The sequence below is a fragment of the Eulemur rufifrons genome, chromosome 6, assembly GCF_041146395.1.
Source record: "Eulemur rufifrons isolate Redbay chromosome 6, OSU_ERuf_1, whole genome shotgun sequence".
NCBI lineage: Eukaryota > Metazoa > Chordata > Mammalia > Primates > Lemuridae > Eulemur > Eulemur rufifrons.
Genome location: NC_090988.1, coordinates 16,491,035 through 16,517,181, shown reverse-complemented (window position 1 = coordinate 16,517,181; position 26,147 = coordinate 16,491,035). Strand labels below are relative to the sequence as shown.

General features: G+C 47.1%; 2 protein-coding genes across 16 annotated transcripts; both read left to right on the top strand.

The window, feature by feature from the left end:
* The first annotated feature begins 5,843 nt into the window (after nucleotides 1-5,843).
* VPS11 (VPS11 core subunit of CORVET and HOPS complexes) lies at nucleotides 5,844-15,660 on the top strand. Of its 4 annotated transcripts, none has more exons than XM_069468857.1 (16): nucleotides 5,844-6,036; nucleotides 6,650-6,798; nucleotides 6,898-7,033; nucleotides 7,349-7,512; nucleotides 8,434-8,681; nucleotides 9,423-9,624; nucleotides 10,028-10,164; nucleotides 11,114-11,300; nucleotides 11,758-11,904; nucleotides 12,028-12,216; nucleotides 12,322-12,483; nucleotides 12,716-12,855; nucleotides 12,946-13,148; nucleotides 13,279-13,450; nucleotides 14,772-14,994; nucleotides 15,146-15,660. In XM_069468857.1, the coding sequence occupies exons 1-16, from the start codon at nucleotides 5,850-5,852 to the stop codon at nucleotides 15,308-15,310; spliced, it is 2,811 nt and encodes a 936-aa protein (XP_069324958.1). In that variant the 5' UTR covers nucleotides 5,844-5,849; the 3' UTR covers nucleotides 15,311-15,660. The 4 variants fall into 4 exon arrangements, with proteins under 4 accessions (XP_069324958.1, XP_069324957.1, XP_069324954.1 ...); XM_069468856.1 differs by having other exon boundaries at nucleotides 10,013-10,164; XM_069468853.1 differs by having other exon boundaries at nucleotides 6,886-7,033; nucleotides 10,013-10,164.
* Nucleotides 15,661-17,238: 1,578 nt separating this feature from the next.
* Nucleotides 17,239-25,887, top strand: HMBS (hydroxymethylbilane synthase). Of its 12 annotated transcripts, none has more exons than XM_069468843.1 (14): nucleotides 17,239-17,416; nucleotides 19,927-19,980; nucleotides 20,283-20,355; nucleotides 20,760-20,791; nucleotides 20,873-20,928; nucleotides 21,311-21,388; nucleotides 21,601-21,678; nucleotides 21,793-21,868; nucleotides 22,683-22,796; nucleotides 24,446-24,484; nucleotides 24,712-24,831; nucleotides 25,084-25,137; nucleotides 25,260-25,346; nucleotides 25,444-25,887. In XM_069468843.1, exons 1-14 carry the CDS (start codon nucleotides 17,384-17,386, stop codon nucleotides 25,615-25,617), a joined length of 1,068 nt encoding a protein of 355 aa, XP_069324944.1. In that variant the 5' UTR covers nucleotides 17,239-17,383; the 3' UTR covers nucleotides 25,618-25,887. The 12 variants fall into 12 exon arrangements, with proteins under 12 accessions (XP_069324944.1, XP_069324943.1, XP_069324942.1 ...); XM_069468842.1 differs by having other exon boundaries at nucleotides 20,742-20,791; nucleotides 24,446-24,475; XM_069468841.1 differs by having other exon boundaries at nucleotides 20,742-20,791.
* Nucleotides 25,888-26,147: the final 260 nt, after the last annotated feature.

Sequence of the window (26,147 nt, the reverse complement as noted above, 5' to 3'; positions counted from 1 at the left end):
GACAACTTAAATGAATTTCACAAACATAATATTGAGTGAAAGAAGGCAGAGTACATACTGTATGATTTCACTTATATCAAGTTTAAAAGCACGAAAAACTAAGCTATTGTGACAGAAATCAGGATGGTGCTTACCCTGGGGGGAGGTAGTGTTTAGAAGAAGGCATGAGGCAAGTTTCTGGGGTGCTGGCAATGTTCTTATTGCTGGCTGCAATGCGTGTATCCAGTTAGTTTGTGGAATTTCAGAGGGCCATAGTATGAAACTTTTCTGTGTGTTGCTATACTTCAATAAAAAACTTTTGGCTAGGCACGGTGGCTCCCACCTGTCATCCTAGCACTCTGGGAGGCCAAGGCAGGAGGATCACTTGAGCTCAGGAGTTTGAGACCAGCAGAGCAAGAGCAAGACCCCTTCTCTACTAAAAATAGAAAAATTAGCTGGGTGTGTTGGTATGCACCTATAATCCCAGCTACTCAGGAGGCTAAGGCAGGAGAATTGCTTCAGCCCAAGAGTCTGCAGTTGCTGTGAGTTAGGCTGACGCCAGGGCACTCTAGCCCAGGTGACAGAGTGAGACTCCGTCTCAAAAAAAATTTTTTTTAAATTATTTTGCCTGTGTCACGTAAAAGACACTGGGTTTGATTTGCTGTAACTGCAGGCAGGGGTAGAGCCAATTTTCAGCAGGAGATGATCCAAGATAAGTTTTTTCTAAGATAAGTTTCTATAACATTGTTTTTAAAATTACCAAAAAAAATGTGGCTATTGAAGAAAACGGGAAGAACATTTTTAAAAAGGAAGAAAAACTGCCCACAATTTCACTTTCCAGATTAAATAACTTTTAGCATTATGATGTATATCGATCCACACACACTTTAAACTTTCATAGCGATAAGATTTTGTGACCATTTTTCATTTAATTTATTAAGAACATTTTCTTACGTCAAAGTGTATTTTTCCTCTGTAGAACTTTCAGTGGCTATATTTATAAGATTGTAGCATAGAGGAGTATAATAATTTATGAAAATTACTATTTTTGACAATTGGGTTTTTTTTCCTTGTTTGGAAATGTTTTCTTTCTTTTTTTTTCTTTTTGCTATTATAAAACTGCCACAGACACCTTTACTAATAAATCTTTATGCAAATCTATTCTTTATAATCTATTTAGGATAAATTTCTAGAAATGGAAATGCTTGCTTAAATCCCTTATTTTAGGCTTTTAATACATATTGCCAGCTGGGCGTGGTGGCTCATGCCTGTAATCCTAGCACTCTGGGAGGCCGAGGCGGGTGGATTGTTTGAGCTCAGGAGTTCAAGACCAGCCTGAGCAAGAGTGAGACCCGCCCCCCCCCCATCTCTACTAAAAATAGAAAGAAATGAACTGGACAACTAAAAATATATAGAAAAAATTAGCCGGGCATGGTGGCGCATGCCTGTAGTTCCAGCTACTCGGGAGGCTGAGGCAGAGGATTGCTTGAGCCCAGGAGTTTGAGGTTGCTGTGAGCTAGGCTGACCCCACGGCACAGAGTGAGACTCTGTCTCAAAAAAAAAAAAAATACATATTGCCAAATTGCCTTCCAGAGGGGGTTACCAATATTCACTCCCCAACAGCAGTGAATGATAGCCCTGTGTCCTTAATAACACTAGAATATGAACTCATTTTTTAAAGTCTTGGATTTGAATAGGATACACGGGGAGATGAAGAGACAATAGATTGGGAACCTTTCCAAGTTTGCACTGAGATAGGGATTGTGTCAAAAGGGGAAGCAAGATTTTTAGGGTTCTTGAATTCTGTGACTTCATGATCACAGAATAATCACTCAAACTTATGAACGAGTTTATGGACTTGAGTGTCTGTTCTTAAAAAGTAATGAGGCTGGGTGTGCTGGCTCACACCTGTAATCCTAGCATTTTAGGAGGCCGAGGTGGGAGGTCTCTACAAAGAATTATTTCAAGAAAGTAATTAAATTGAGCACCCAGAATGCAGGACTTTGGGGGTTGACAGACTAGGGTTTGCCTGGGAACTCTACTACTTCCTACCTGTGTAACTCTAGGAAAGTTGCTTAGCTTTCCTGAGCCTCAATTTTCTCATCACTAAAACAGGCATACTGGCATGTGCCTCACAGGGTTGACGTAAAAATTAAAGGAGGCCAGGCATGTGGTTCACACCTGTAATCCCAGCACTCTGGGAGGCTGAGGCAGAAGGATTGCTTGAGCCCAGGAGTTCAAGACCATCCTGGGCAACACAGCGAGACCACATCTCTATGAAAAAATAAAAAAAAATTCATAGAGACCACATCTCTATGAAAAAATAAAAAAATTACCTGGGCATGGTGGTGTCCTTGTAGTTCCAGCTACTTGGGATGAGGCAAGAGGATCACTTGAGCCCAGGAATTGGAGGTTACTGTGAGCTATGATTGAGCCACTGTACTCCAACCTGGTCAACAGAGGAAGACCTTGTCTCTAAAAAAAAATCAAAGGAGGTAAAGTATTCAGCATAGTACTTGGGACATACTAAACACCAGATATATATATATATATATATTAGTTAACATCTTTGTTAGCCTAGAGGAAGTAAGACTAAAAGATGGGGCCATTGCAGTATTAATAGCTTAATTAAGTACTTTGCCAAGGTGATGGGGAATTTACTTTCCCTTTTTTAATTTTTTTATTTATTTCTTTTTATTTTTTATTTTTCTTTATGGCCAGTTTTTTTTTTACTTTTTTTTAATTTCAGCATATTATGAGGGTACAAAAGTTTAGGTTACGTATATTTCCCTTGTCCCCCTCCCCCCCCATCAGAGCTTCAAGCGTGTCCATCCCCTAGAAGGTGCACATCGCACTGATTATGTATGTATACACCCATCCCCTTCCCCCTCCACATCTGCCCGACACCTGATTAATGTTATTCCTAAATGTGCTCTTAGGTGATGATCAGTGAAACCAATTTGATGGTGAGTACACGTGGTGCTACTTTCCCTTTTGTGTGCCAGATTTTCCCAGTCAGTAATCAGCCAATTGCTTCTATTTCCTATTTCATGGTAGCTTTGGAGCCCTGGGCTCTCTTGCACTGCAAGACCTGCATATTTAGGTTGACTTTCTTGCTCCTAAGTAGAAACTGCTACTAGCTCTTTGGGGGAGGGACTAACAGAAAAACCTAGACTTTTCAGTAGTCTAGAAAATAGTTTCTACCCAGAGAGCCAGATGAAAAAACCTTATAGAAAATAAAAGTTTGGGCTGGGTGCAGTGGCTCATGCCAGTACTTTGGGAGGCCACACCAGGAGGATTGCTTCAGAACAGGAGTTCAAGATCAGTGTGGGCAATCTAGTGAGACCCCATCTTATAAAAAAAAAAAAAAGCAAAAGAAAAGTTTACATTTGGAACAAGAAGTTTTCCTGTTTTATTCCAGCAACTATGACTTGTTTTACATCATGTGCAGTAGTTTGCTGAAGCGAAATAGAGAGGGCATTGCAAGACAGTTCTTGCATCTTGATTCTCAGTTGCAACCTCTTTAATTTCAAACTAAAGACTTGTGTTGCTTTTTTATCGTTAGTCCCTTCAGAACTCAAGTTCTCAGTTTGCAGAACTGTAAGGGAATTTGTACACAGTCATTTTCTGTGTAGTTTATCTGCTTATCTTCCTCACTGTATGGAAGTTCCTGGATTCAGACAAGTATAACTAAAAGAAAAACCTGGTGTTCTGACAAGTGTAATCAAGCTTCACACCCCAGCAAACTGTCTAATTAGAGGTTAGGGGGGCTGAAGAACTCATTTTATTTGCAAAGAACTTTGAAGTTTTTGCCCAGAGAGATTCGCTTTAACTTCTTTGAGATTTTTTCTCACCAGGGATAATGATACCTCTTCTGCAGATGGTTGCTATGAAGATTCCATGAAAAGTGAAAGCATTTTGTTAGGTATAATTTGCTACATGAAATTAAGGGCTAGTTACTGTCAGTCCTTGTTATGTCCCTAGGGTGGTGGTCGAGGACCATGTCTTGTTCATTTATATTCTGGGCACTTGATACAATTCCAGGACTAGGGGGTGTCCAATACAAAGATGCACTCTATCTGCTCTTCACATCTCTGCTTTCACACTGCTTCTTTTAACTTACATTCTTCATAGTCTTTACAACTGACATGTTAACATACTATCTCAAAATTCTAATGAGTATTATGGACTGTGCTCAGCAGGGGGAAGTGAGTTCAATTTACTTTTCATTTGTGCTTCTGCCCATGCGTTGGTATCTTTGTTTCTTTCTTTCTTTTTTTTTTTTTTTTTTTGACCCCTGCTGGCCGCCAGCCCTGCGCTCCGCCCCATGGGGAAAGAGATGAGTTGAGATCTTGAAACAGTTTCAATACCTGAGTGACAAAGAGGAAAAAGACTGAGCTGGAGGTCAGAAAATCTATGTGTGTGGTGGTGGCTAGAGAGTTTCTTCCTGTCATTTATCTCTTCAGACACATGGATGCTACCTGCCCTGTAAACCAGATTGAGGAGAGGAGATAAAAGGAGAGTCATCCACATTCATTCTTTTTTTTTTTTTTTTTTTTTTTTTGAGACAGAGTGTCACTTTGTTGCCCGGGCTAGAGTGAGTGCCGTGGGGGCAGCCTAGCTCACAGCAACCTCAAACTCCCGAGCTCAAGGGATCCTCCTGTCTCAGCCTCCCGAGTAGTTGGGACTACAGGCATGCGCCACCATGCCCAGCTAATTTTTTCTATATATATTTTTAGTTGTCCAGATAATTTCTTTCTATTTTTAGTAGAGACGGGGTCTCGCTCTTGCTCAGGCTGGTCTCGAACTCCTGACCTTGAGCGATCCACCCGCCTCGGCCTCCCAGAGTGCTAGGATTACAGGCGTGAGCCACCGCGCCCGGCCTACATTCATTCTTGCACCCAAACACGGGACATCTCCCAGGCTCTGCTAGACCTAGTTCATGGTAAACAAGTCCCTGCTCTCAGGGAACTCAGGGTGGTGGGAACAAAGAGTCAAATATTCTAAAATAAAGAGTTAGGGAGTGCAAAATTAGACTTCACAATTACCACATAGCCACTTTTTCATATGTCTGTCTCAAAATGATTCTATGTCACTATGTACGTAGCTCCTTGTGGCACACAAATAGTAAACCTACAGTTGGACAGCTTCTGCTTGCACACAAAGCTGGTTAAGCCAGAGCCGGGAGTGGAGAGTGGCCATGCAGTATCTGGGACACTTGCCACTTGTTAAATCACTCAGCTCTCAAAGCTGTCACTTCTAGGCTTTTGGTCTGTTCTGCTTCTGTGCCACACCTGCCACTATGAAAAGGGGAGAAGGTCCAGGGTCTTAAGAAACATGTTTTGAGTGTCTATTAGGTGCCACAAGCTCGGACAAGAGAACACAAAAACAAATATAACATCGATTATGGTTCACAATCTGTGTCTGGTGGCAGATATAAACTTCTAATTTTATTTCTCCTCTCCTACAGCTGAAAAACTGGTTTCACATACAGTTTCATTTATGCTCTTTGACAGTCCTGTAAGGTCAAAACATAACTCACTTAGGCATAGAGGGTTACAATGCACAAAGCACATGACATCTCTTATCTTGATCCCTTAGTGCTTGCACATTTTATAGAGGAGAAAACTGATGCTCAAACAAGTGAAGGTTAAGCATTTCAGCCAGCGCAGTTACAGTAAGATCGGGCAAATTCGCACACTGCGTAGCTAGGGCAACCGCGCGCAGCCCCGCCCACTCTCCCAGCAGCGGGAAGCTGTCACCCGGACTCGAGAGCGCCTGTGCACGCATGCTCCCGGAAGCTGCTGGTCACGTGACCAGCCGGCTGGACTCACGTGACTTCACCCCAGGAGGCGGGGCTTTCAGCCAAGATGGCGGCCTACCTGCAGTGGCGGCGCTTCGTTTTTTTCGACAAGGAGCTGGTGAAGGAGCCGCTGGGCAGTGATGGGGCCGCTCCCGGGGCCGCACCTGCCTCTGGATCCGCTGCTTCCAAGTTCCTTTGCCTGCCTCCTGGCATCACTGTCTGCGACTCGGGCCGAGGGAGCCTGGTCTTTGGAGATATCCTTCCTCTGGAGCTTCCTCTTCCCTCCCGGGATCCCTGAAGAGATCCAGCCAGGATGAAATCTGTCCATCAGAGGGGCTCGTGCTGTGCACCACTTTCCTTTAGATGGGCGCCGAGAGCTCTTCTGTGGTCTGAGGGAAGAAGGAAGTGCATTCTCTTTCTTGTCAACTAAGCAATCCTGAGCAAGTCATTTAACCTCTCTAGGCTTTAATTTCCTTATCTGTAGAAGGGGTGTAAATGCCAATTTGGTAAGGTTATTTGTCCAAAAAACCTGATCGCAAGTTGGCTTAAAAGGATGAATATGTAAGGTGGCATTATCTCCCCTGCCTAGTGTGGACGAGGAAGTAAATGTAATCAGGAGTTTGATGCTTTCTTCTTGTTGCTACCACTAAACTCTGACCTCTTTCACTCCTTTTAAGATAGAGAGTCCCGTTGCTACCACTAAACTCTGACCTCTTTCACTCCTTTTAAGATAGAGAGTCCCGTGAGATGACATGTGGAAAAATCCTTTAATATTTTAAAGAGCTATATGCATGTAATTGTTATCTATGTTCTGGTCTAAATATAAGTATCTCTCCTTGAAAAGGAGACTCCTTGACTACTTTGTACATATGGAAGGCCAGATCTGGTTCTTGCCACGCTCCCTACAGCTTACAGGCTTCCAGGCCTACAAACTACGGGTGACACACCTGTACCAACTGAAGCAACACAATATTCTGGCATCTGTTGGGGAAGATGAAGAGGGCATCAACCCCCTGGTGAGTCCCAGAAAGGAAACAGGAAAGACCCAGAAGCCTGGGAATTATTTTTTTTGTGGGGGGGTGACTAGCATTCACACTTCTGAGGTCTGTCCACAGGTAAAGATCTGGAACCTGGAGAAGAGAGATGGTGGCAATCCACTCTGCACTCGAATTTTCCCTGCCATCCCAGGGACAGAGCCAACTGTTGTGTCTTGTTTGACTGTACACGAAAATCTCAACTTTATGGCCATCGGTAAGCAGAATGAAGTCAAAGCTAACACTCTCAGATTCTTTACAGGTTTTTTTCAGAGTTGCTTCTGTAGCTCATCATCATTGTTTTCATGAGCCCACTGAGGGCTTTTGAGATATTAAAGTTTGGAATGGAAAGGCATTTAATTTTGTTCTTTGAAAATGAATCATTGAGTACCGATATTGAGGCCAACCATTAGAGAAGTTGAGTATGAGAAGAAAGCCGGTCACTTCTGAGTGCCTCAAATGGTCTTTTTTCTCCTCTCCACCTTCTGATATTTTTAGCCTTACCGAAGTGCTGTTTCCTGTTCTCCTACAGGTTTCACAGATGGCAGTGTTACATTAAACAAAGGAGACATCACCCGGGACCGGCATAGCAAGACCCAGATTTTGCACAAGGGCAACTATCCTGTTACTGGACTGGCCTTTCGCCAAGCAGGAAAGACCACTCACTTGTTTGTTGTGACAACAGAGAACGTCCAGGTATGATCAAGATCTTCACTCTTAGGGACAGGCAAGAAGGGTTTCTCCATTGCTCAGTGGGCTAGGATAAGGAATTGACAGGAGAGGTAGGATTCTTAAAATTTTTATCATAAAGCTTGAACCACTTGCCCAGCTGAATATTTTATTTCTTCGCTTAGAAGACTAGGAAAAGTTAGACTTAGGAAAGGAACTCTGGGCTTGTAGTAAAAATATGTGAATTGGGTTTTTTTATAACTAACTGTTAAGTGACATTGGACAAGTTCTTTTACTCTCTGGTTCCTGATGTTTCTAATTTATAACAGCTTACTCTCTCAGGAAATACTCTTTTGAGAAAATGGTAAAACATTATTGCATTTCTTGCAGAATTTCTGTACTAGGTAGTGATACAGAGAAAGAAAATGTGGTCTGTGCATACATGTTTAATAGATGGGTGATAGTTAATGAAGAAACCAAAAGAAAAGTCTTAGACTGCTAAGAGGGAAAAGAGAGGCCGGGCGCGGTGGCTCACGCCTGTAATCCTAGCACTCTGGGAGGCCGAGGTGGGTGGATCGTTTGAGCTCAGCAGTTCGAGACCAGCCTGAGCAAGAGCGAGACCCCATCTCTACTAAAAATAGAAAGAAATTATATAGACAGCTAAAAATATATATAGAAAAAATTAGCCGGGCATGGTGGCACATGCCTGTAGTCCCAGCTACTCGGGAGGCTGAGACAGGAGGATCCCTTGAGCTCAGGAGTTTGAGGTTGCTGTGAGCTAGGCTGACGCCACGGCACTCACTCTAGCCTGGGCAACAGAGTGAGACTCTGTCTCAAAAAAAAAAGAGGGAAAAGAGAGAGCCAACGTGGAGATGGGAATACCCTTGTGAAGGCTTAGGTTCTGCCTCCTCAAAGGGAGCCTGTTAACCCCTTTCTTACTTCCGGCAGTCCTATATAGTTTCTGGAAAGGACTACCCTCGTGTGGAGTTGGACACCCATGGTTGTGGCCTGCACTGCTCAGCCCTAAGTGACCCTTCTCAGGACCTGCAGTTCATTGTGGCCGGGGATGAGTGTGTCTACTTGTACCAGCCTGATGAACGTGGGCCCTGCTTCGCCTTTGAGGGCCATAAGCTTATTGCCCACTGGTTTAGAGGCTACCTTGTCATTGTCTCCCGTGACCGGAAGGTTTCTCCCAAGTAAGGACTGTGGGGAGAAGGGAAAGGGAGAGGGCTGGACTTGTTCCCAGAGTTAACCTGAGTTTAAAATCCTAATGCCTGGATCCTGCCAGTCTCCTACTTTGGTTTTATGTAGATTGTGCTTACATCTAGACTCAGTTATAACGTTTTTTTGAAAAAAGGTGTGTTTTTGCTACAGATGTTGGCTGAGTAGCCCTACTATACTAGAATGCTCCAGGGAATTTGGACATGGTATTGAGTTTTTTTTTATTCTTCAGTGAAAACATGTTGGCCAGAGGAATAAGGGATTGAGTAGTAAAGAAATTGGAAAGTGCTGGGAAGTGCAGGACAGTTTTTTGTTTTTGTTTTTTCAGAGCCACTTGAAAGGGGGAGGTGCGGTCTTCTGCATGATGAATGTACTCCCTGTTAGTACATGTTGGTTTGTTTTCATTCTTTTTTAAGCACAATGACTTTCAAATATTAGGCACTAGATGATTATTTGTTAGATGAACATAATGTACTTAATTTTCTAATCTCTGCCTGGATTAATTATAGGATCCTAAGGGCTAACAGCAGGTCAATATGTTCTCTTTCTGCAACTGCCAGCACCGTGCTGCATGTTATGGGATGAGCTGCTAGAGGGGCCAAAGAGGTGATTTGTGCTGGGTGGAGTGGCAGCACCAAATTGCCATGGGAAAGGAAGGAAAGGGGAGCTGAGACAGACATGGTCCAAATATTTGTTGCTTTTTCTTTCCTACACAGGTCAGAGTTTACCAGCAGGGACTCACAGAGCTCTGACAAGCAGATTCTCAACATCTACGACCTGTGCAACAAGTTCATAGCCTATAGTGCCGTCTTTGAGGATATAGTGGATGTGCTTGCTGAGTGGGGCTCCCTGTACGTGCTGACGCGGGATGGGCGGGTCCACGCACTGCAGGAGAAGGACACACAGACCAAACTGGAGGCAAGGCCACCAGGTTCCCAGAGCTAGCCATAGGCACCTAGAAGCAGCTGCAGGAACAGGTTCCCCAAGTCACCTTGGCCAGGGTTATAGCCTTTGGGTTACAACCTTTCTCAGCTTCCTTAGGGTAGGATTAAAAGGTAAATGGCCTGGGATGAGGCTGTAGAGGGAAGTAATTGCCGGGAGCTTGAGCCCACTCTCAGGGTTCACTTTGTTTGCAGAGACCTTATGAGATGTGTCATGGTCTTGGTATCTGGGATGTCTTGTTCCGTCTAAGATCTAGGCAGATAGGAATTCCAGGACCACCTGGCTTGTGTTTTATGGGCACATTTGGGCAGGTTTTTTTCTCAGGACTGCTTCTACCAATTTTCTGATCTCTCTCCCCTTCTAGATGCTATTTAAGAAGAACCTATTTGAGATGGCAATTAATTTGGCCAAGAGCCAACATCTGGACAGTGATGGTCTGGCCCAAATCTTCATGCAGTACGGAGACCATCTCTACAGCAAGGGCAACCATGATGGGGCTGTCCAGCAGTACATTCGGTCAGTCTGGAGACACTTTGGGATGCAGCTCTGAATGCAGGGACGGGTAGCCAGATAGCTAAAACCCATGCTTGGCGTAGGGACCTGAACTTTACCAGGAACTGTTCTTTTTTGCTGCAGGAACTGTAATGTTTGAAATGAAAGGACAAGATATCTTGTTGGAAAGGGAATTTTAGGGTCAAATATTATATGACCAGAATGCAGTTGAGCTGATGATTACCTCTTATTTTAAACTTAGCTTGGTCTTTGTTAATATTCATTTTGGCCTGGTTCTTTAAAAGGAAAAGTATTCATCTCTTACTTCCATACTTCCTTCCCTTAGTATTAATTCTTGGAATTTTCTGCCCTAGTAAAGGTTTTAGAAACCTGTCTCACCTCTTTCCCAGCCTCTCTAGAATTCCTATTTTCAGCCAAGTTTAAGAACCAGTGCCTCAGCCAGGCATGGTGGCTAACACCTGTAATCCTAGCACTCTGGCAGGCCAAGGCAGAAGGATTGCTTGAGCTTAGGAGTTCAAGACCAACCTGAGCAAAAGCGAGACCCCATCTCTACTAAGAATAGAAGAATTAACAGGGTGTCATGGCATGTGCCTACAGTCCCAGCTACTTGGGAGGCTGAGGCAGGAGGATCGCTTGAGCCCAGGAGTTTTGAGATTGCAGTGAGGTTTGATGACACCACTGCACTCTACCCGGGGCAACAGAGCAAGACTCTGTCTCAAAAAAAGAGAAAAAAAAAAAGGAGAGAACCAGTGCCTCTAGAGCCTTGCCACTCAGTGTGGTCCTAGTGGCACTGATATTACCTGAGACTTTTGCTAGAAATGCAGAATCTCAGGCCCTACCCCAGACCCACTGAAACAGAATTTGCATTTTAACAAGATCTACAAGTGATTCCTATGCACACGAGTTTGAGAAATACACTGATTCAGATACCTGATACTCATCGTCTTCCTAGAACCATTGGAAAGTTGGAGCCATCCTATGTGATCCGCAAGTTTCTGGACGCCCAGCGCATCCACAACCTGACTGCCTACCTGCAGACCCTGCACCGGCAGTCCCTGGCCAATGCTGACCATACCACCCTGCTGCTCAACTGCTACACCAAGCTCAAGGACAGCTCCAAGCTGGAGGAGTTCATCAAGGTGCAGGGTGGTGGTGGTGGGCGATTCCTGGAGGCTCCACTGAGCATGAGGTGCTTTACTAGAGTCTGCCCTTCTTCAGCTGGACACAGGGAGAGGAAAGGGCTGACCTTATTTGCAGACAAGCACCCTGTATTTTATAAATGGGGAAAAGTATCTGTTCCTCTTAGTTTTCTCCCATCCCCTCTTGTTTTATGATGCCAGAACTTTCCATGGTATCTAAGCCTAGGGAAGTGGCATTGGGGAAACCCTCTGTCCCCAGAGGAGTCTTTCTAATGGTGGGGGCAGAGGAAGACCTCTGGCTTTTAGTCAGAAATTCTGAGAGGCAGACTAGCATAATATTTTCAAAGCATGGACTTTATCATCACCTTAGGAATCTGTCTTAATGTCAGATGCCCGTTTCCTCCCCCATCTCCAGCCACCTCCATGCGAATGATTTTGTCTGATGTCTCCTTGGCAGACAAAGAGCGAGAGTGAAGTCCACTTTGATGTGGAGACAGCCATCAAGGTCCTCCGGCAGGCTGGCTACTACTCCCATGCCCTCTATCTGGCTGAGAACCATGCACATCACGAGTGGTACTTGAAGATCCAACTAGAGGACATTAAGGTGGGTGAGACTTTTGACTCCAGCAGAGCTCTGTTCTTTTTGAAGACATCCCTGGAGTGATGAAAGTGCTTACTGGTGGTTGAGGCAGGAGCACGCACTACTCTGCCCTTTACCTCTCCACAGAATTATCAGGAAGCCCTTCAGTATATTGGCAAGTTGCCTTTCGAGCAAGCAGAGAGCAACATGAAGCGCTATGGCAAGATCCTCATGCACCACATACCGGAGCAGACAACCCAGTTGCTGAAGGGACTTTGTACCGACTATAGGCCCAGCCTCGAAGGCCAAGGCGATAGGGAGACTCCAGGCTGCAGGGTGAGGCCTCAGGGAGAACAGCTTTGGACAGCAGGGATCACCTTAGGGCCTCCTGGCGACCAGGCCCACTCACTCGGCCTTCCCTCTCCTCCCTTGCCATCCTAGGCCAGCTCTGAGGAGTTCATCCCCATCTTTGCCAACAACCCCCGAGAGCTGAAAGCCTTCCTAGAGCACATGAGTGAAGTGCAGCCAGACTCACCCCAGGGCATCTATGACACTCTGCTTGAGCTGCGATTGCAGAATTGGGCCCATGAGAAGGATCCAAAGGTGAGAACTCAAAAGGTGCTAAAGGAAAAATAGTTCTCGCTGTCTCCATTCTTCCATCTTTGTAGCTGCCTTTTGCTGCGTTCCTAAGACCAGTAACTCCTTCCCCCTGGGGCTAAATGGTCCTCAATAAAGAAGAAACTGGACTGAGGGGAAGAGGGAGTTGACTGGCCTGCTCCTAGAGGCCTTGTGATTTCCCCTTCTGTCCAGCAGCTCTACCCTCCTTCTTCCCTAGGTCAAGGAGAAGCTTCATGCAGAGGCCATCTCCCTGCTGAAGAGTGGCCGCTTCTGTGACGTCTTTGACAAGGCCCTGGTCCTGTGCCAGATGCACGACTTCCAGGATGGAGTCCTTTACCTTTATGAGCAGGGGAAACTGTAAGAGTTTGGGGAATTTCAAGGAAAAGGGAAGGATCCAGGTAATTTTCCAGGGACAGCCAGTGAGGTGTGCCCTTGCTCTGGCCCCAGGTTCCAGCAGATCATGCACTACCACATGCAGCACGAGCAGTACCGGCAGGTGATTGCCGTGTGCGAGCGTCACGGGGAGCAGGACCCATCCCTGTGGGAACAAGCCCTCAGCTACTTTGCCCGCAAGGAGGAGGACTGTAAGGAGTACGTGGCAGCTGTGCTCAAGCATATCGAGAACAAAAACCTTATGCCACCGCTTCTAGGTACTTGGGAGGACTGGATGGGTGGGTGACAAGCTGGTGACAATTGGGCTCTGGAGCAAGGACCCTGCAACTCTAGCCAGAGGGTGCTGCATAGTTCATTGTCTTATTTTCTCTTGGACTCCAATCTCAGTGGTGCAGACCCTGGCCCACAACTCCACAGCCACCCTGTCCGTCATCAGGGACTACCTGGTCCAAAAACTGCAGAAACAGAGCCAGCAGATTGCACAGGATGAACTGCGGGTGCGGCGGTACCGAGAGGAGACCACCCGCATCCGCCAGGAGATCCAAGAACTCAAGGCGAGGTACTTGGCATCTGGATATTTGGAGGGGGCCGGGGGTACCTTGCTCTTCGCAGGGTGTTATTAAATACTTTTCATAGAGGAAGATATGGAGTGTGTTTGAGCATTTTCATTCTTCAAGATCTGTTTCGATGGAGAAATTCCAAAGAATTGTTTATCACATCATTTTTTATTTTTATTTTTATTTATTTATTTATTTATTTTTTTGAGACAGAGTCTCACTCTGTTGCCCAGGCTAGAGTGAGTGCCGTGACGTCAGCCTAGCTCACAGCAACCTCAAACTCCTGAGCTCAGGCGATCCTCCTGTCTCAGCCTCCCGAGTAGCTGGGACTACAGGCATGCGCCACCATGCCCGGCTAATTTTTTCTATATATATATTTTAGCTGTCCATATAATTTCTTTCTATTTTTAGTAGAGATGGGGTCTCGCTCTTGCTCAGGCTGGTCTCAAACTCCTGAGCTCAAACGATCCGCCCACCTCGGCCTCCCAGAGTGCTAGGATTACAGGCGTGAGCCACCACGCCCGGCCCACATCATTTTTTACTGGGCTTTGGAAGATATTATCTTGTGGCAGGTATTTTTCTTTCTTTGTAGGCCTATATTTTACCTTTTCTAAACATACATCTACGTTGTGGTTGGAGGCCATTTGGAAGTAAAAACTTAGCTTTAGAAAATGCAGAAGTGGACAATTTAGATTATTTATAGTAGACATTAATCCTGACTCTTAAGTCTTATCTTCCCTTAACCTTGTAAAATACGTATTAGAGAACAGTTTCTTCATTCCACAAATATTTACTAAGCCCCTGTTATGTCCCAAACACTTGTGAACCAAACCAACAAAAAGCCCTGTCATCATGGAGCTTACATTGTAGGAGAGACAGACAATAATCGTGTTAAATTGGCACTATTATATTATAAACTTATAGTGTATTAGGTAGTGATAAGTTCTGAAAAGAAAATTGAGGAAGGGGGCGTGCGGTAAGGAGTGTGTTAACAATTTTACATAAGGTGGCCAGGAAAGGCTTCACTGAAAGGGTCACATCTGAGTACAGGCCTGAAAGAATTTAGTGGCAATTGGGAAAACTGAAAGAGAGAAAACTACCCCCTTGGGTCAGGTGGACTTGCTGGGAGGTTGCTGGGACTCCCTGCAGGGCCAGGGCTGTTGTCCTCATTTCACTTCCTTTAGGTGATAAGAAGAGCAGAGTAGGGCCTGTGCGGCCTTAACAGGACCCCTCCCCGTCGAGTCCAGCCGCCTTCTCTCCCTACCTGGCTTGTGGCCTTGCCCTCACTCTTTCCAATTCATTTCTGGTCTCTCTTGCCTGTAGTCCAAAGATTTTCCAGAAGACCAAGTGCAGCATCTGTAACAGTGCCTTGGAGTTGCCCTCAGTCCATTTCCTATGTGGCCACTCCTTCCACCAACACTGCTTTGAGAGTTACTCAGAGAGTGATGCTGACTGCCCTACCTGTCTCCCTGAAAACCGGAAGGTCATGGATATGATCCGGGCCCAGGAACAGAAACGAGATCTCCACGATCAGTTCCAGCACCAGGTAGGGATGAGTGGGCTAGATGTGGCAGGGGACTCCAACCAGTGACACAGAGTCACTGGACACCGGAGGGCTTGTTTCCTTTGCTCCTCCTTATTTAAGAAACAAGCACTTCAGTTCTGATTCTTACTTCTTCCTTCCTCTTCCCCTGCAGCTAAAGTGCTCTAACGACAGCTTCTCTGTGATTGCTGACTACTTTGGCCGAGGTGTTTTCAACAAATTGACTCTGTTGACCGACCCTCCCACAGCCAGGCTGACCCCCAGCCTGGAGGCTGGCCTGCAGCGGGACCTGCTCATACACTCCAGGAGGGGCACTTAAGCAACTTGTGAGAAGGCGTGTGTGATAGTGGAGCATGGCAGGACAGACATGGAGGGACCGAGGCGGGCTGTTGCACAGAAGGCAGACAGACATGTCCAGGGCTCCACTCCCTTCTGATGCCATAGCCCTCAGGACTAAAGGGGACTTGCTTTTCCTGCCTCTTCCTTTAGCCAGCCTGCTGTCCCTGCTGTTGACTAACAGTGTAGAGCATTTCAGATCACTGGGGGAGGGCACCTCAGCAACCTCTGAGTGTGTACAATAGCTGCTTTATCCTCTATCCAAGAGCACCAGGCTGTGCTTGGATCCTTGCTCTCAGAGTCTATAAATAAAAGAATATTATAATGATTTGGTAGTTGAAGGATTTTTCCTGGGGACTTCCCGGTGATTCTTAACTGTGCTTAATGTACCTCCTTCCTTCTGCTCTCCTAAAGCTCCACGTCCCTCCCACAGTGTTTCCGGGCAATCATACTGACTTGACCTCAATCTGGTAATGAGTGGGGCCAGTGGCATCTGGTGTGGTTCAATTTACTGAAGAATCTCTGCAAAAGACCTAATGACTGAGCTCCAAGAGCAGCCTAGACTAAGGCACCCAAAACAGCTCTCGCTCTTTAGTCTTGTTGGTCTCTCTGGTTCTTGTTATGGGTGAAATACTCAAGCAGGAGGCAGATTCTGGTAGGGAACCTTGGGCTTAGCCTGCCTTCACAATAGGTAGGTTGGTGTCTTGCTGTGCTCAGTACCAGATAATAAACAGGATAAAAGGTCTTCTTTGAAACATTTTATTGGAACATTTTTTTCTTCTGTGAAGTTGTCAGCTAAAGTTTACGTTGCTGGGCGTCCCTGTGTAATTTGGGTTAGAAAATTGGAAGTAATATGGATGTTGTGGTTTAGGTAGCACTTAGAAGAGGCAGTGTTGTAGCTGCTCTGAGTAGACTTTGGGTCGGCTACCCTGAGTTTGAATTCTAGTTGTGCTGTTTGACTTAGGGCAACTCTTACCTTCTAAACTGAACTTCAGTTTCTTCACCTGTACATTCGGAATTATAACACCTACTTTGTATAGCTATTATATTATGAAAACCTAAGTAGCCAATGAGTGTCCAGTTCTTTGTGCACTGGTTAGCACATGGGTACCCAATTCATGATTAACAATATTAGTGGGAAAACCACTTTCCCTAACAAGCCCTTTTCCCACTAACAATGATGTGGTGGTGGTGCTCCCACTTCAGTTACTTGTCTTCAGGCATGACTTTCAATCTCTCTGAACCAGTTTTCTCATCTTAGAAATGCTGCCTACTTCAGGGTTGTAGCGAAGCTAAATTTGAAGAGAGCAAAGGAAGGGCCACGTAAGCTGCACTAACTGCTTGTGGGACAGCTAGGGAGAATTAAGCTGTAGAATTCTGGATGAGGAGCTTTCTGGAGCAGCCTTCTTATTTGGAGATGATAAATCGAGCCCAGGGGCATGGTAGCTTGTTCAGGGACCCTTCTAACCTGGCATTTCAGAGTTAATATATCCTCCTCCTACTCTTGGGCATTGCTAACTTCAGCTTAACACTGTCCCTTTGGGTGTGGGTGGCCATTAGGCTAGTACTGCAGAGACAGTTTACTTTGTAGGTAAATCTAGGAAGCAAATTTTAGCCACTGACGATCAGTATTCCTGGCTCAGAAAGAGGTGGCATGTCTACGGCCATACCACCCTGAACTCACCCGATCTCGTCTGATCTCGGAACCTAAGCAGGGTCGGGCCTGGTTAGTACTTGGATGGGAGAAAGAGGCGGCAGGCCTTGATCTCAAACCTAGACGCCTATGGGACAAACAGGAACCTACCCTCCGGGTGAGCCAGGTGGAAGAGGTGTGTTCGCAGATGTGCTTTGTCGCAATCGTTCTAATTCCCGCCCAGAGGGAAGCACCTCCCCTCGGAGGGAGGGCGCCGGAAGTGACGCGAGACCGCGCGCCAACCCGGAGTCCGGCTGTAGGACGAGCTCAGGCCACACGTGTTCCCTGGTACCCGCCAGAGCCCCGGCTTCCCCGGGCCCTGGGGGCCTTTGCGGCACCCCAGCCTAACTCCTGAGCGGAGCCATGTCTGGTAACGGCGACGCGGCTGCAACGGCGGTGAGTCCTGAACCGGCGACCAGCTCGCTTCGGGCTTCTGGACGAGCCGTGCAACGATTGGCCCCGGGTTTTCATCCTCCGTCGTCTATTGGTCGGAACGGCTATCCGTCTTTTTTTTTTTTTTTTTTTTTTCTAAATAGTTTTTAAAGGGCCGGTAGCTTGATTACCCTTAGGAAGGAAAGGCGAAATCAGTGAGCTGTAGGCAAGAGGTTAAGAGCGGAGTCTAAGAGCAATAAGCTGTCACCTCCCCCAGCGACAGAGGCCCCAGATGTCTGTCACCAGACGAACCCCTATTTCGCGGGTATCTGGGTGGGATTCCCGTTAGGCCTGGCTTGCCACGGCTCTAGATTTAGTGAGCTAGTCCGGGAATGTCCGGACGGGATCCTTGCACACGAGACGGGGCCAGGGCGGATGCGGCCACCTTGGAAACACGGTCTACTTCTGAGTCAGAGAAGAGAGCAGACCCCAAGTCTCTGAACTGCACATAAACATTGTAGAAGTGCGCCTTCTCTCTTTTTCTGTTATAGTGGTCACCCAGCCACAGCCTACTCTCAAAATCCCCAACTGAGGCACAACACTAAATTACTACCGTGGGCGGGGGACCTTCCTGTTCCTGGCCTGCCTGTCGAGCTCTGAACTTGTGCACACGCAAGCTACAGAGCCGGGGGAGGCCACGCGCCAGCCTGAGATAAGAAAGCGATGGTGCAGCTGCTTATCTACCCCTGTCCAGCCTGCTGGTGAGAATTCTTTGCACTTGCAGACATTCCAGAGCACTGGACTGGGAGTAGGAAGATCTGGATTCTGGCTCCAGCTCTCTTCCCATTATTAGCTGTGTGACCCTGGACAAATCATTTCATTCCCTCAAAGCCAATCTTTGCTTCTGTAACATGGTCCCAGAGGTGCCTGCTCTGTCTACTTAATAGGATTGTTGTGAAGACAACATTAAGCAAAAGCAATAGCTCTAACATAGAAATGCTCAATAAATACTCCCCTCCACCCACCGAGACAGTCTCGTTCTGTCACCCTGACTAGAGTGGTGTGATCATAACTCACCGCAACCTCAAACTCCTGGGCTCAAGTGATCCTCCTGCCTCAGCCTCCTGAGTAGCTGGGACTACAGGCGTGTGCCACCACTCCCAGCTAATTTGTCTATTTTTAGTAGAGATGGGGTCTAGCTCTTGCTCAGGCTGGTCTCAAACTTCTGACCTCAAGTGATCCTCCCACCTTGGCCTCCCAGAGTACTAGGATCATAGGCATGAGTGCCCAGCCTAAATACTTATTTTTTAATGGAACAATTTGACTTGAGTATGCTGTGCAGATTCAATGAACATAAGGAATTGTTTGAACCTAGCAGTTCTGGGACTCTGGATTCCCTACTGTGGACCAGAATTTTAGTGGCCACATTTACCATTGCAATCTAAGCCTAATTTGCAAAGGGTCTCCCAGGGTTAATTGATTAGAGGAGTGATCACATGAAGTAGACTAGAGTCTAAGAGCAGTAAGCTGTCACCTCCTCCAGCAACAGAGGCCCCAGATGTCTGGCTATAAAAGAACTCCATAGGATGACGATCCAAGAGCAGGGAAGATTGGCAGTATCTGTAGTGGCTACTGTCTGATGTAAAAAGAAATGGGCCCTCTGTCTTACACTGAAGAACCCAGTCCTACCTACTTGGCTCTGAACACTGTCCAAGTGAACCCTGGTAGGAAGAAGAGGCGTGTCCCCTTGAGTTCTTGGTTTGGGTTCTGCCATCCCAATATCTCCTTGTTGGTAAAACCAGAGGCAGCACTCTAGGTGAGTGAACATTAGGCAGCTCAGCCTCATAGTCTTATAGAACATCTGAGGCAGAAGAAACTTTAGTCCAAAATTCTTTCATTTTATAGATGAACAAATAGGTCCTGATGGCATGATGTAACCAAGGTCACCCAGCCGAGAGGCTGAGCAGGATTGTACAACAGATCTGTTTATCCCTGCCCTTCATGTATGCGTTCCAGCCAGATTAAGGGACCCTTACTATGGCATCTGGGTGGCACTGAAGTTTTCTCAAGTACCTCATCTGTTGTGGATGGTGAACCTGTCCTCCTGTGACTCAGCAAAAGTTTGCCTCTGTGGCCCCAGCTCCCTTGCCCCGGCTGCAGGCTCCACCCTCTCTGTGGCCAGGCCGATGCGCCTTATCTCTTTGCCACCTGGCTGTGTGCAGCACTCCCACTGAGACCTGCCTTGGCTAGAGTGGGCTTCGGGGCTCAGAGTCCTGGTTACTGCAGCAGCAGCAACAGCAGGTCCTACTACCGCTTCCCTCTGGTCTCTGCTTCTCTGCATCCCAGAGGAGGGCATATGTCCTGCGGCAGGTAAAGGGACCTGTCTTAGAGTATTGCCCCACTCAGAGGCCCAGCTGGCCACAGGCCAGGGGCTGAGGTTCCTTTCTCCCAAGCCTGTGATTCTGGCTCTTGGACAAGGTGTTGAGGAACACAAGGTACAGAGGGGACTGTGATCTGGGGACCTTTTTCTGCAGGAAAAAAACAGCCCAAAGATGAGAGTGATTCGCGTGGGTACTCGCAAGAGCCAGGTAAGTGCAGGTACCGCGTTGGAGGAGGTTTGTCAGAAGAGTTCTGGTGCTCACAGTATCACAGGTTGTGGGGCCCAGAGGAAATGGGGTGACTGGGCATTAAGTTCCATGGGGAATGGTGGATTACACTCTGTGGAAAGATCGTCCCTAGGTTGGGAATGCTGGGAGTGTAGATGACTCCCAGGCCCCTCCCATTCCCTGGGGGCAATTCCAGTCCCTTCAGGATCTCCCTGACCTATGGGATTCTGAGTTTGGGGTAGGGGCCAGGGAAGGGCAAGACTAATCCAAATCTCTGCCCCCAGCTGGCTCGCATACAGACGGACACTGTGGTGGCAATGCTGAAAGCCTTATACCCTGGCCTGCAGTTTGAAATCAGTGAGTGTTCTGAAAAGGAATTGAAGCCAGTGGGAAGCCCAGTACCTCTAGAGGGGAGAACACAGCATTTCTGGTTTTGCCTATGACCAGAGCCTGTTCCGCTGCCTCTGGGAAGGCCTCGTGGCTGCTCCCAGTTCTGAGGACTCTTTTCTCCTCTGAATACCTCTAGCTCCAACTGCCTGGGCTAGCCTGGCATTTATTGTCTTCTGCTTTGGGTCTTTTTATGGTTGTGTCTGGTCTTCCTGCTAGATTGTACATACTCAGAGGGCAGGGACTGGAACTTATGTGCCTCTGTCCCCACCATGCATCTTAGCACAATGCTAGGCTCCGTAGGGGCTCAATAAATGTTGACCAATGAGCACCTGATAGATTGTCTCTCTCCTCAGTTGCTATGTCCACCACAGGGGACAAGATTCTTGATACTGCACTCTCTAAGGTAACAACATCTTCCCCCAGTCCTTGTGCCCCTTCGTCCTTCTTCCCCCAAGAGATTCACTCAGGCTTTCTTGCCCGGCAGATTGGGGAGAAGAGCCTGTTTACCAAGGAGCTGGAACATGCCCTGGAGAGGAATGAGTAAGTGAATACAGGAGAGCATAGCACCCTCCTGGTCTCTTGCTAGAACCCTAGTGTGCGACAGACCTGATGTCAGCTAGGCTGCTGGGCTTAAACCCTTGGGTAGGCTGGAGGGGGCTCAAAGGTGGGTTTTTCCAGGATTTAGAAAAGGAGAGTCCTGGTTCTAAGTCATCTGACTATCTGGAGTGCAAGATTGGCTGGGGGAGAGGGGCAGAAGGGGGGGTGGGAGGAGAGCAGGTCTCAGGGTCCCGAGGTCTCAGGAAGCCTGCTTTCTGAATTCCCCTAGGCTCCACCACTTAAGTAGAGGCAGGGGTGGATGGAGAAGGGGTAGGAGCCTGCTGCCTGTGCCCTTTCTCCTTGCCTCCCTCTTCTGTCTCTCTAGAGTAGACCTGGTTGTTCACTCCCTGAAGGACCTGCCCACTGTGCTTCCTCCTGCCTTCACCATTGGAGCCATCTGCAAGTAAGGGGGCCTGGGCAGGGGTAGGCATCATGTGAACCTTTGCTTTCCCCTTTGGGACTTGGCCTTCCCCCCCAAGGCCTGTATTCTCTGCCCTGACAAGTGTTGAGCCGGGCAGAAAACTCAGAATGTGCCAGTTAATTGGCTATGGAGAGAGAACGGAGGTGACCTGAACCGAAATCTCCCTCATTCTATGACCTTCCCTCCTCCTCCAGGCGGGAAAACCCCTGTGATGCTGTTGTCTTTCACCCAAAATTTGTTGGGAAGACCCTAGAAACCTTGCCAGAGAGGAGGTGAGTGGGACCTGGATAGGCACCTTGGTAGGATGTACACAGAAGATGGAGGGATGTGGGGAAGAGGAGGAACAGTGGCTGCCTAATGTTAAATCTCATTTTAACCCTCTGCAGCGTGGTGGGAACCAGCTCCCTTCGGAGAGCAGCTCAGCTGAAGAGAAAGTTCCCACATCTAGAGTTCAAGAGTATTGTATCCTTTCAGAAAAGGGAGGGGGCAGCAGCCAAGGAGGAAGACAAGGTCTAGAGGGCTCTGGGAGTCTTGAGAGTGGACAGGGCTTCCAGAGCAAGTGGCCCATGGGGTCAGTGGCCTGTTTGTCCTTCCATCCACCCATTCATAATTCTTTAATATTTTCTTAGCCCCAGGCAAGTGCCTGGTACTGGGGATAATGGTAAGCAAGATAAACATTGTCCCTGCCTGTTGGAGTTTACACAGAGAGACAGAGAGAGAGAGACTGAGAATTTAAAGTGATAATGAACAGTGAGTACTTCTGTGGGGGTAGCGGGCACTTCCATTTTTATTTATAGGCCACTATATTGTTTTGATTTTTACAATGAATATGTAGTACGTTTCATAAAACTGATTTTAAAAATAGCATGTATGTGTTAAGTGCTCCAATGAGTGAAGTAGGGAATTCTCAGGAAGCTTCTAGCTGGAATATCTGAATACAGACTTGGGGGCCAGAGAAGATTTCTCAGAGGTTTTGTAACCTTGGGCAAGTATTTAACTTTTTTGTATCATTTTCCTTATCTATAAAATGGGGATAATAATAATATCTCCCTCATGGGGTTGTGAAAATGAAATAAGTTGACATATGGAAAGCACTTTTAGAACAGTGTCTGGCATGTAGTAAGTATGATGTAAGTGTTAGCAGTTATCATTAAGCTGAGAACTGGAGGATGAGTAGAATTCAGCCAAACAGAGAAGGAAAGACAGACTCAGGCAGAGGGAACAGCATGAAGCTCCGGACTGCCCAATACTCCTGGTCCTTAGCTTTTCTCCACAGCGGGGAAACCTCAACACCCGGCTTCGGAAGCTGGACGAGCTGCAGGAGTTCAGTGCCATCATCCTAGCCACAGCTGGCCTGCAGCGCATGGGCTGGCAGAACCGGGTGGGGCAGGTAGGGGCTGTCCCCGTCCCTTCCTCAGTTAATCTGCATCTCCTTCCTGCCTATACAGTCAGTCCTCAGTTTAGGATGGTTAGGTTTAGGATTTTTCAACTATGATGCTGCGAAAGTGATTCACGTTCAGTAGAAGCCATACTGAATGAATACCATACTGAGTGAATACCCATACGGCCATTGTTTTTCACTTTCAGTATGGCATTCAATAAGTTACATGAGATGTTAAATGCTTTATTATAAAATAGGCTTTATGTTAGATTTTATCCAACTGTAGGCTAATGTAAGTGTTCTTAGCACATTTAAGGTAGGCTGGGCTAACCAATTATGTTTAGTAGGTTAGGTATATTAAAGGCATTTTCTTTTCTTTCTTTCTTTCTTTCTTTTTTTTTTTTTTTTTGAGACAGAGTCTCACTCTGTTGCCCGGGCTAGAGTGCCGTGGCGTCACCCTAGCTCACAGCAACCTCAGACTCCGGGGCTCAAGTGATCCTCCTGCCTCAGCCTCCTGAGTAGCTGAGACTACAGGCATGCGCCACCATGCCCGGCTAATTTTTTTCTATATATATTTTTAGCTGTCCAGATCATTTCTTTCTATTTTTAGTAGAGATGGGGTCTCGCATTTGCTCAGGCTGATAACAGCATTTTCTTTTTTTTTTTTTTTTTTTTTTTTTTTTGTTGAGACAGAGTCTCACTTTGTTGCCCAGGCTAGAGTGAGTGCCGTGGCGTCAGCTTAGCTCACAGCAACCTCAAACTCCTGGGCTTAAGCGATCCTACTGCCTCAGCCTCCCGAGTAGCTGGGACTACAGGCATGCGCCACTATGCCCGGCTAATTTTTTCTATATATAGATTTTTAGGTGTCCATATAATGTCTTTCTATTTTTAGTAGAGACGAGTTCGAGACCAGCATTTTCTTTTATTTATTTATTTATTTATTTTTGAGACAGAGTCTCACTCTGTTGCCCAGGCTAGAGTGAGTGCCGTGGCGTCAGCCTAGCTCACAGCAACCTCAAACTCCTGAGCTCAAGCGATCCTCCTGTCTCAGCCTCCCGAGTAGCTGGGACTACAGGCATGCACCACCATGCCCGGCTAATTTTTTCTATATATATTTTTAGCTGTCCATATAATTTCTTTCTATTTTTAGTAGAGATGGGGTCTCGCTCTTGCTCAGGCTGGTCTCGAACTCCTGAGCTCAAACGATCCGCCCACCTCGGCCTCCCAGAGTGCTAGGATTACAGGCGTGAGCCACCGCGCCCGGCCAGCATTTTCTTTTATTTATTTTTTTTTAAGACTAGTAAAGTGCAGTAATGAGAAGGGGCAAAGAGTAGAACAAGGAGTTCAATCTGTAACTGACTGTGAACAATCAAGTGAGATAACTCACTACCTTCGGACCAGCCAAAGGCATTTTCGAGTTGTGATGTTTTCAACTTATGATGGGCTTATCAGGATGTAAACACATTGTAAGTCAAGGAACATCTGTGCTCTTCTTGACCACCCCACCTCTAACACCACAAGCTGGGAAGATTGGGAATCAGAAGCCAGACTCCATTTGTGCCTACCCAGGCTTCCTAGATGATAGGAAAGCCCCATGTCACTGCTGGGTACTTTTAGGCATCGCCATCTCCACCCTTCTGCCTGTTCTGCCTCCACAGATCCTGCACCCTGAGGAATGCCTCTATGCTGTGGGCCAGGTATGCTTGATCAGGGAAGCCACATGTTGATGTATCCCTTGCCTTTGTTCTCAACCAAGAAGCTGGTCCCATGGCCTTCCCCAAGAATAAGTCTCAGGGAGGGGCAGGCCTTGGGATGTTACTCCTCCGAAACACCCTGGGGAGCGGGTGGAGGAGTGGTTCCCATCCTTAGCTCCATTGGTTGGAGAAAGATAAGACCTGACATCCTAGGCTGTTTTTTCCATCAGGGGGCCCTAGGTGTGGAAGTCCGAGCCAAGGACCAGGACATTTTGGATCTGGTGGGTGTATTGCACGATCCTGAGACTCTGCTTCGCTGCATCGCTGAAAGGGCCTTCCTGAGGCACCTGGTAGGACCCGTGCTCCACCTGTGAAGGGTTGGGGACTTGGGGAGCTGGGAAAGATAATCAGGAGATTTCTCAAATGAATGTTCTATGTGTAGTGATAACTTTCTTGTTGGATGTTGTGTATGGAGAGGACCTGGGTCTGAGCCCCCAGCTGCTGTTTTTAGTTATATCCTCGGAGGTCTGTATATCTCTGAGGGCTGTGGTTAGTGTGGTGTTAAGGACCCTTGAAGCTGAGAGGAACTTCTCTCATTGCAGGAAGGGGGCTGCAGCGTGCCAGTAGCTGTGCATACAGTTATGAAGGATGGGCAAGTAAGTAGGGAAAACGGGTGGGAGGGCAGGGAAGAAGGAAGGACTGTGGCATTTCTCTTTGTGCAAGCCAGGTTTCTAAGTGGTCCCCTCTCAGGATATGCTGAGGCCACTTTCTTCCCCAGCTCTACCTGACTGGAGGCGTCTGGAGTCTAGATGGCTCCGATAGCATGCAAGAGACCATGCAGGCTACCATCCATGTCCCTGCCCAGGTACCAAGACTGGAGGCTGAGGGAGGGAGTCATAAATATGCGTGCTTGTAATCTTCCCTTTCATTCTCACCAAACCCCACCTCCTTCCCCAATCCAGCATGAAGATGGCCCGGAGGATGATCCACAGCTGGTAGGCATCACTGCCCGGAACATCCCACGAGGAGCCCAGTTGGCTGCTGAGAACCTGGGCATCAGCCTGGCCCGCTTGTTGCTGAACAAAGGAGCCAAGAACATCCTGGACGTTGCACGGCAGCTTAATGATGCCCACTAACTGGTCTGTGGGAGCAGAGGTTCTTGGGTCGCTGTTGTCCAGTGCCCACATCCTGGCCCTCAGTGCCCCATCCTCACTGCTAACTGGGGAGTGATTACCCCAGGAAAGTGAACTGCAGGGTCCAAGACTTCCAGGGACTTGCCTCACTGTGGGGCCTTGGTGACTGCCTTGCCTCCTCAGAAGGCGGGGGGCTTCAACTCTATACAGGAAAAGTCCAAACCACAGCCTTTGAATGTAACCAACTGTACTAATAAACCAGCTCTGAAGGTGGTTTTGTTTTTTGATGGTGTTGGGGGGAAGAACAAACACAAAACTCTTTAATCCTTACTTCTGAGGCTAGGACTTCTGTCCAAAGTTCTCCTGGAACTCTTCTGTTTCTGCCTCAATAGTTTTCATTTCAAACAGAACAAATTGTCTCCCAGGGAACACCAAGACAGCCATAATTTTAAATCCTATGGCTTGTCTCTCTTCCAGTTAACAGTAAAGCCTATTTATACAACATAGCCCCTCCCACCCTATTAAGAAAATAT

Excerpts from the sequence above, each read along its gene's own strand:
- VPS11 (XM_069468854.1), top strand. The coding sequence starts at position 5,850 with ATGGCGGCCTACCTGCAGTGGCGGCGCTTCGTTTTTTTCGACAAGGAG. Across the intron at positions 12,217-12,321 it reads GGGAGACTCCAGGCTGCAGG|GCCAGCTCTGAGGAGTTCAT; the intron begins GTGAGGCCTCAG and ends TTGCCATCCTAG. Across the intron at positions 13,451-14,771 it reads ATCCAAGAACTCAAGGCGAG|TCCAAAGATTTTCCAGAAGA; the intron begins GTACTTGGCATC and ends TCTTGCCTGTAG.
- HMBS (XM_069468841.1), top strand. The coding sequence starts at position 17,384 with ATGTCTGGTAACGGCGACGCGGCTGCAACGGCG. Across the intron at positions 20,929-21,310 it reads CATGCCCTGGAGAGGAATGA|AGTAGACCTGGTTGTTCACT; the intron begins GTAAGTGAATAC and ends CTGTCTCTCTAG. Across the intron at positions 21,679-21,792 it reads GAAACCTTGCCAGAGAGGAG|CGTGGTGGGAACCAGCTCCC; the intron begins GTGAGTGGGACC and ends AACCCTCTGCAG.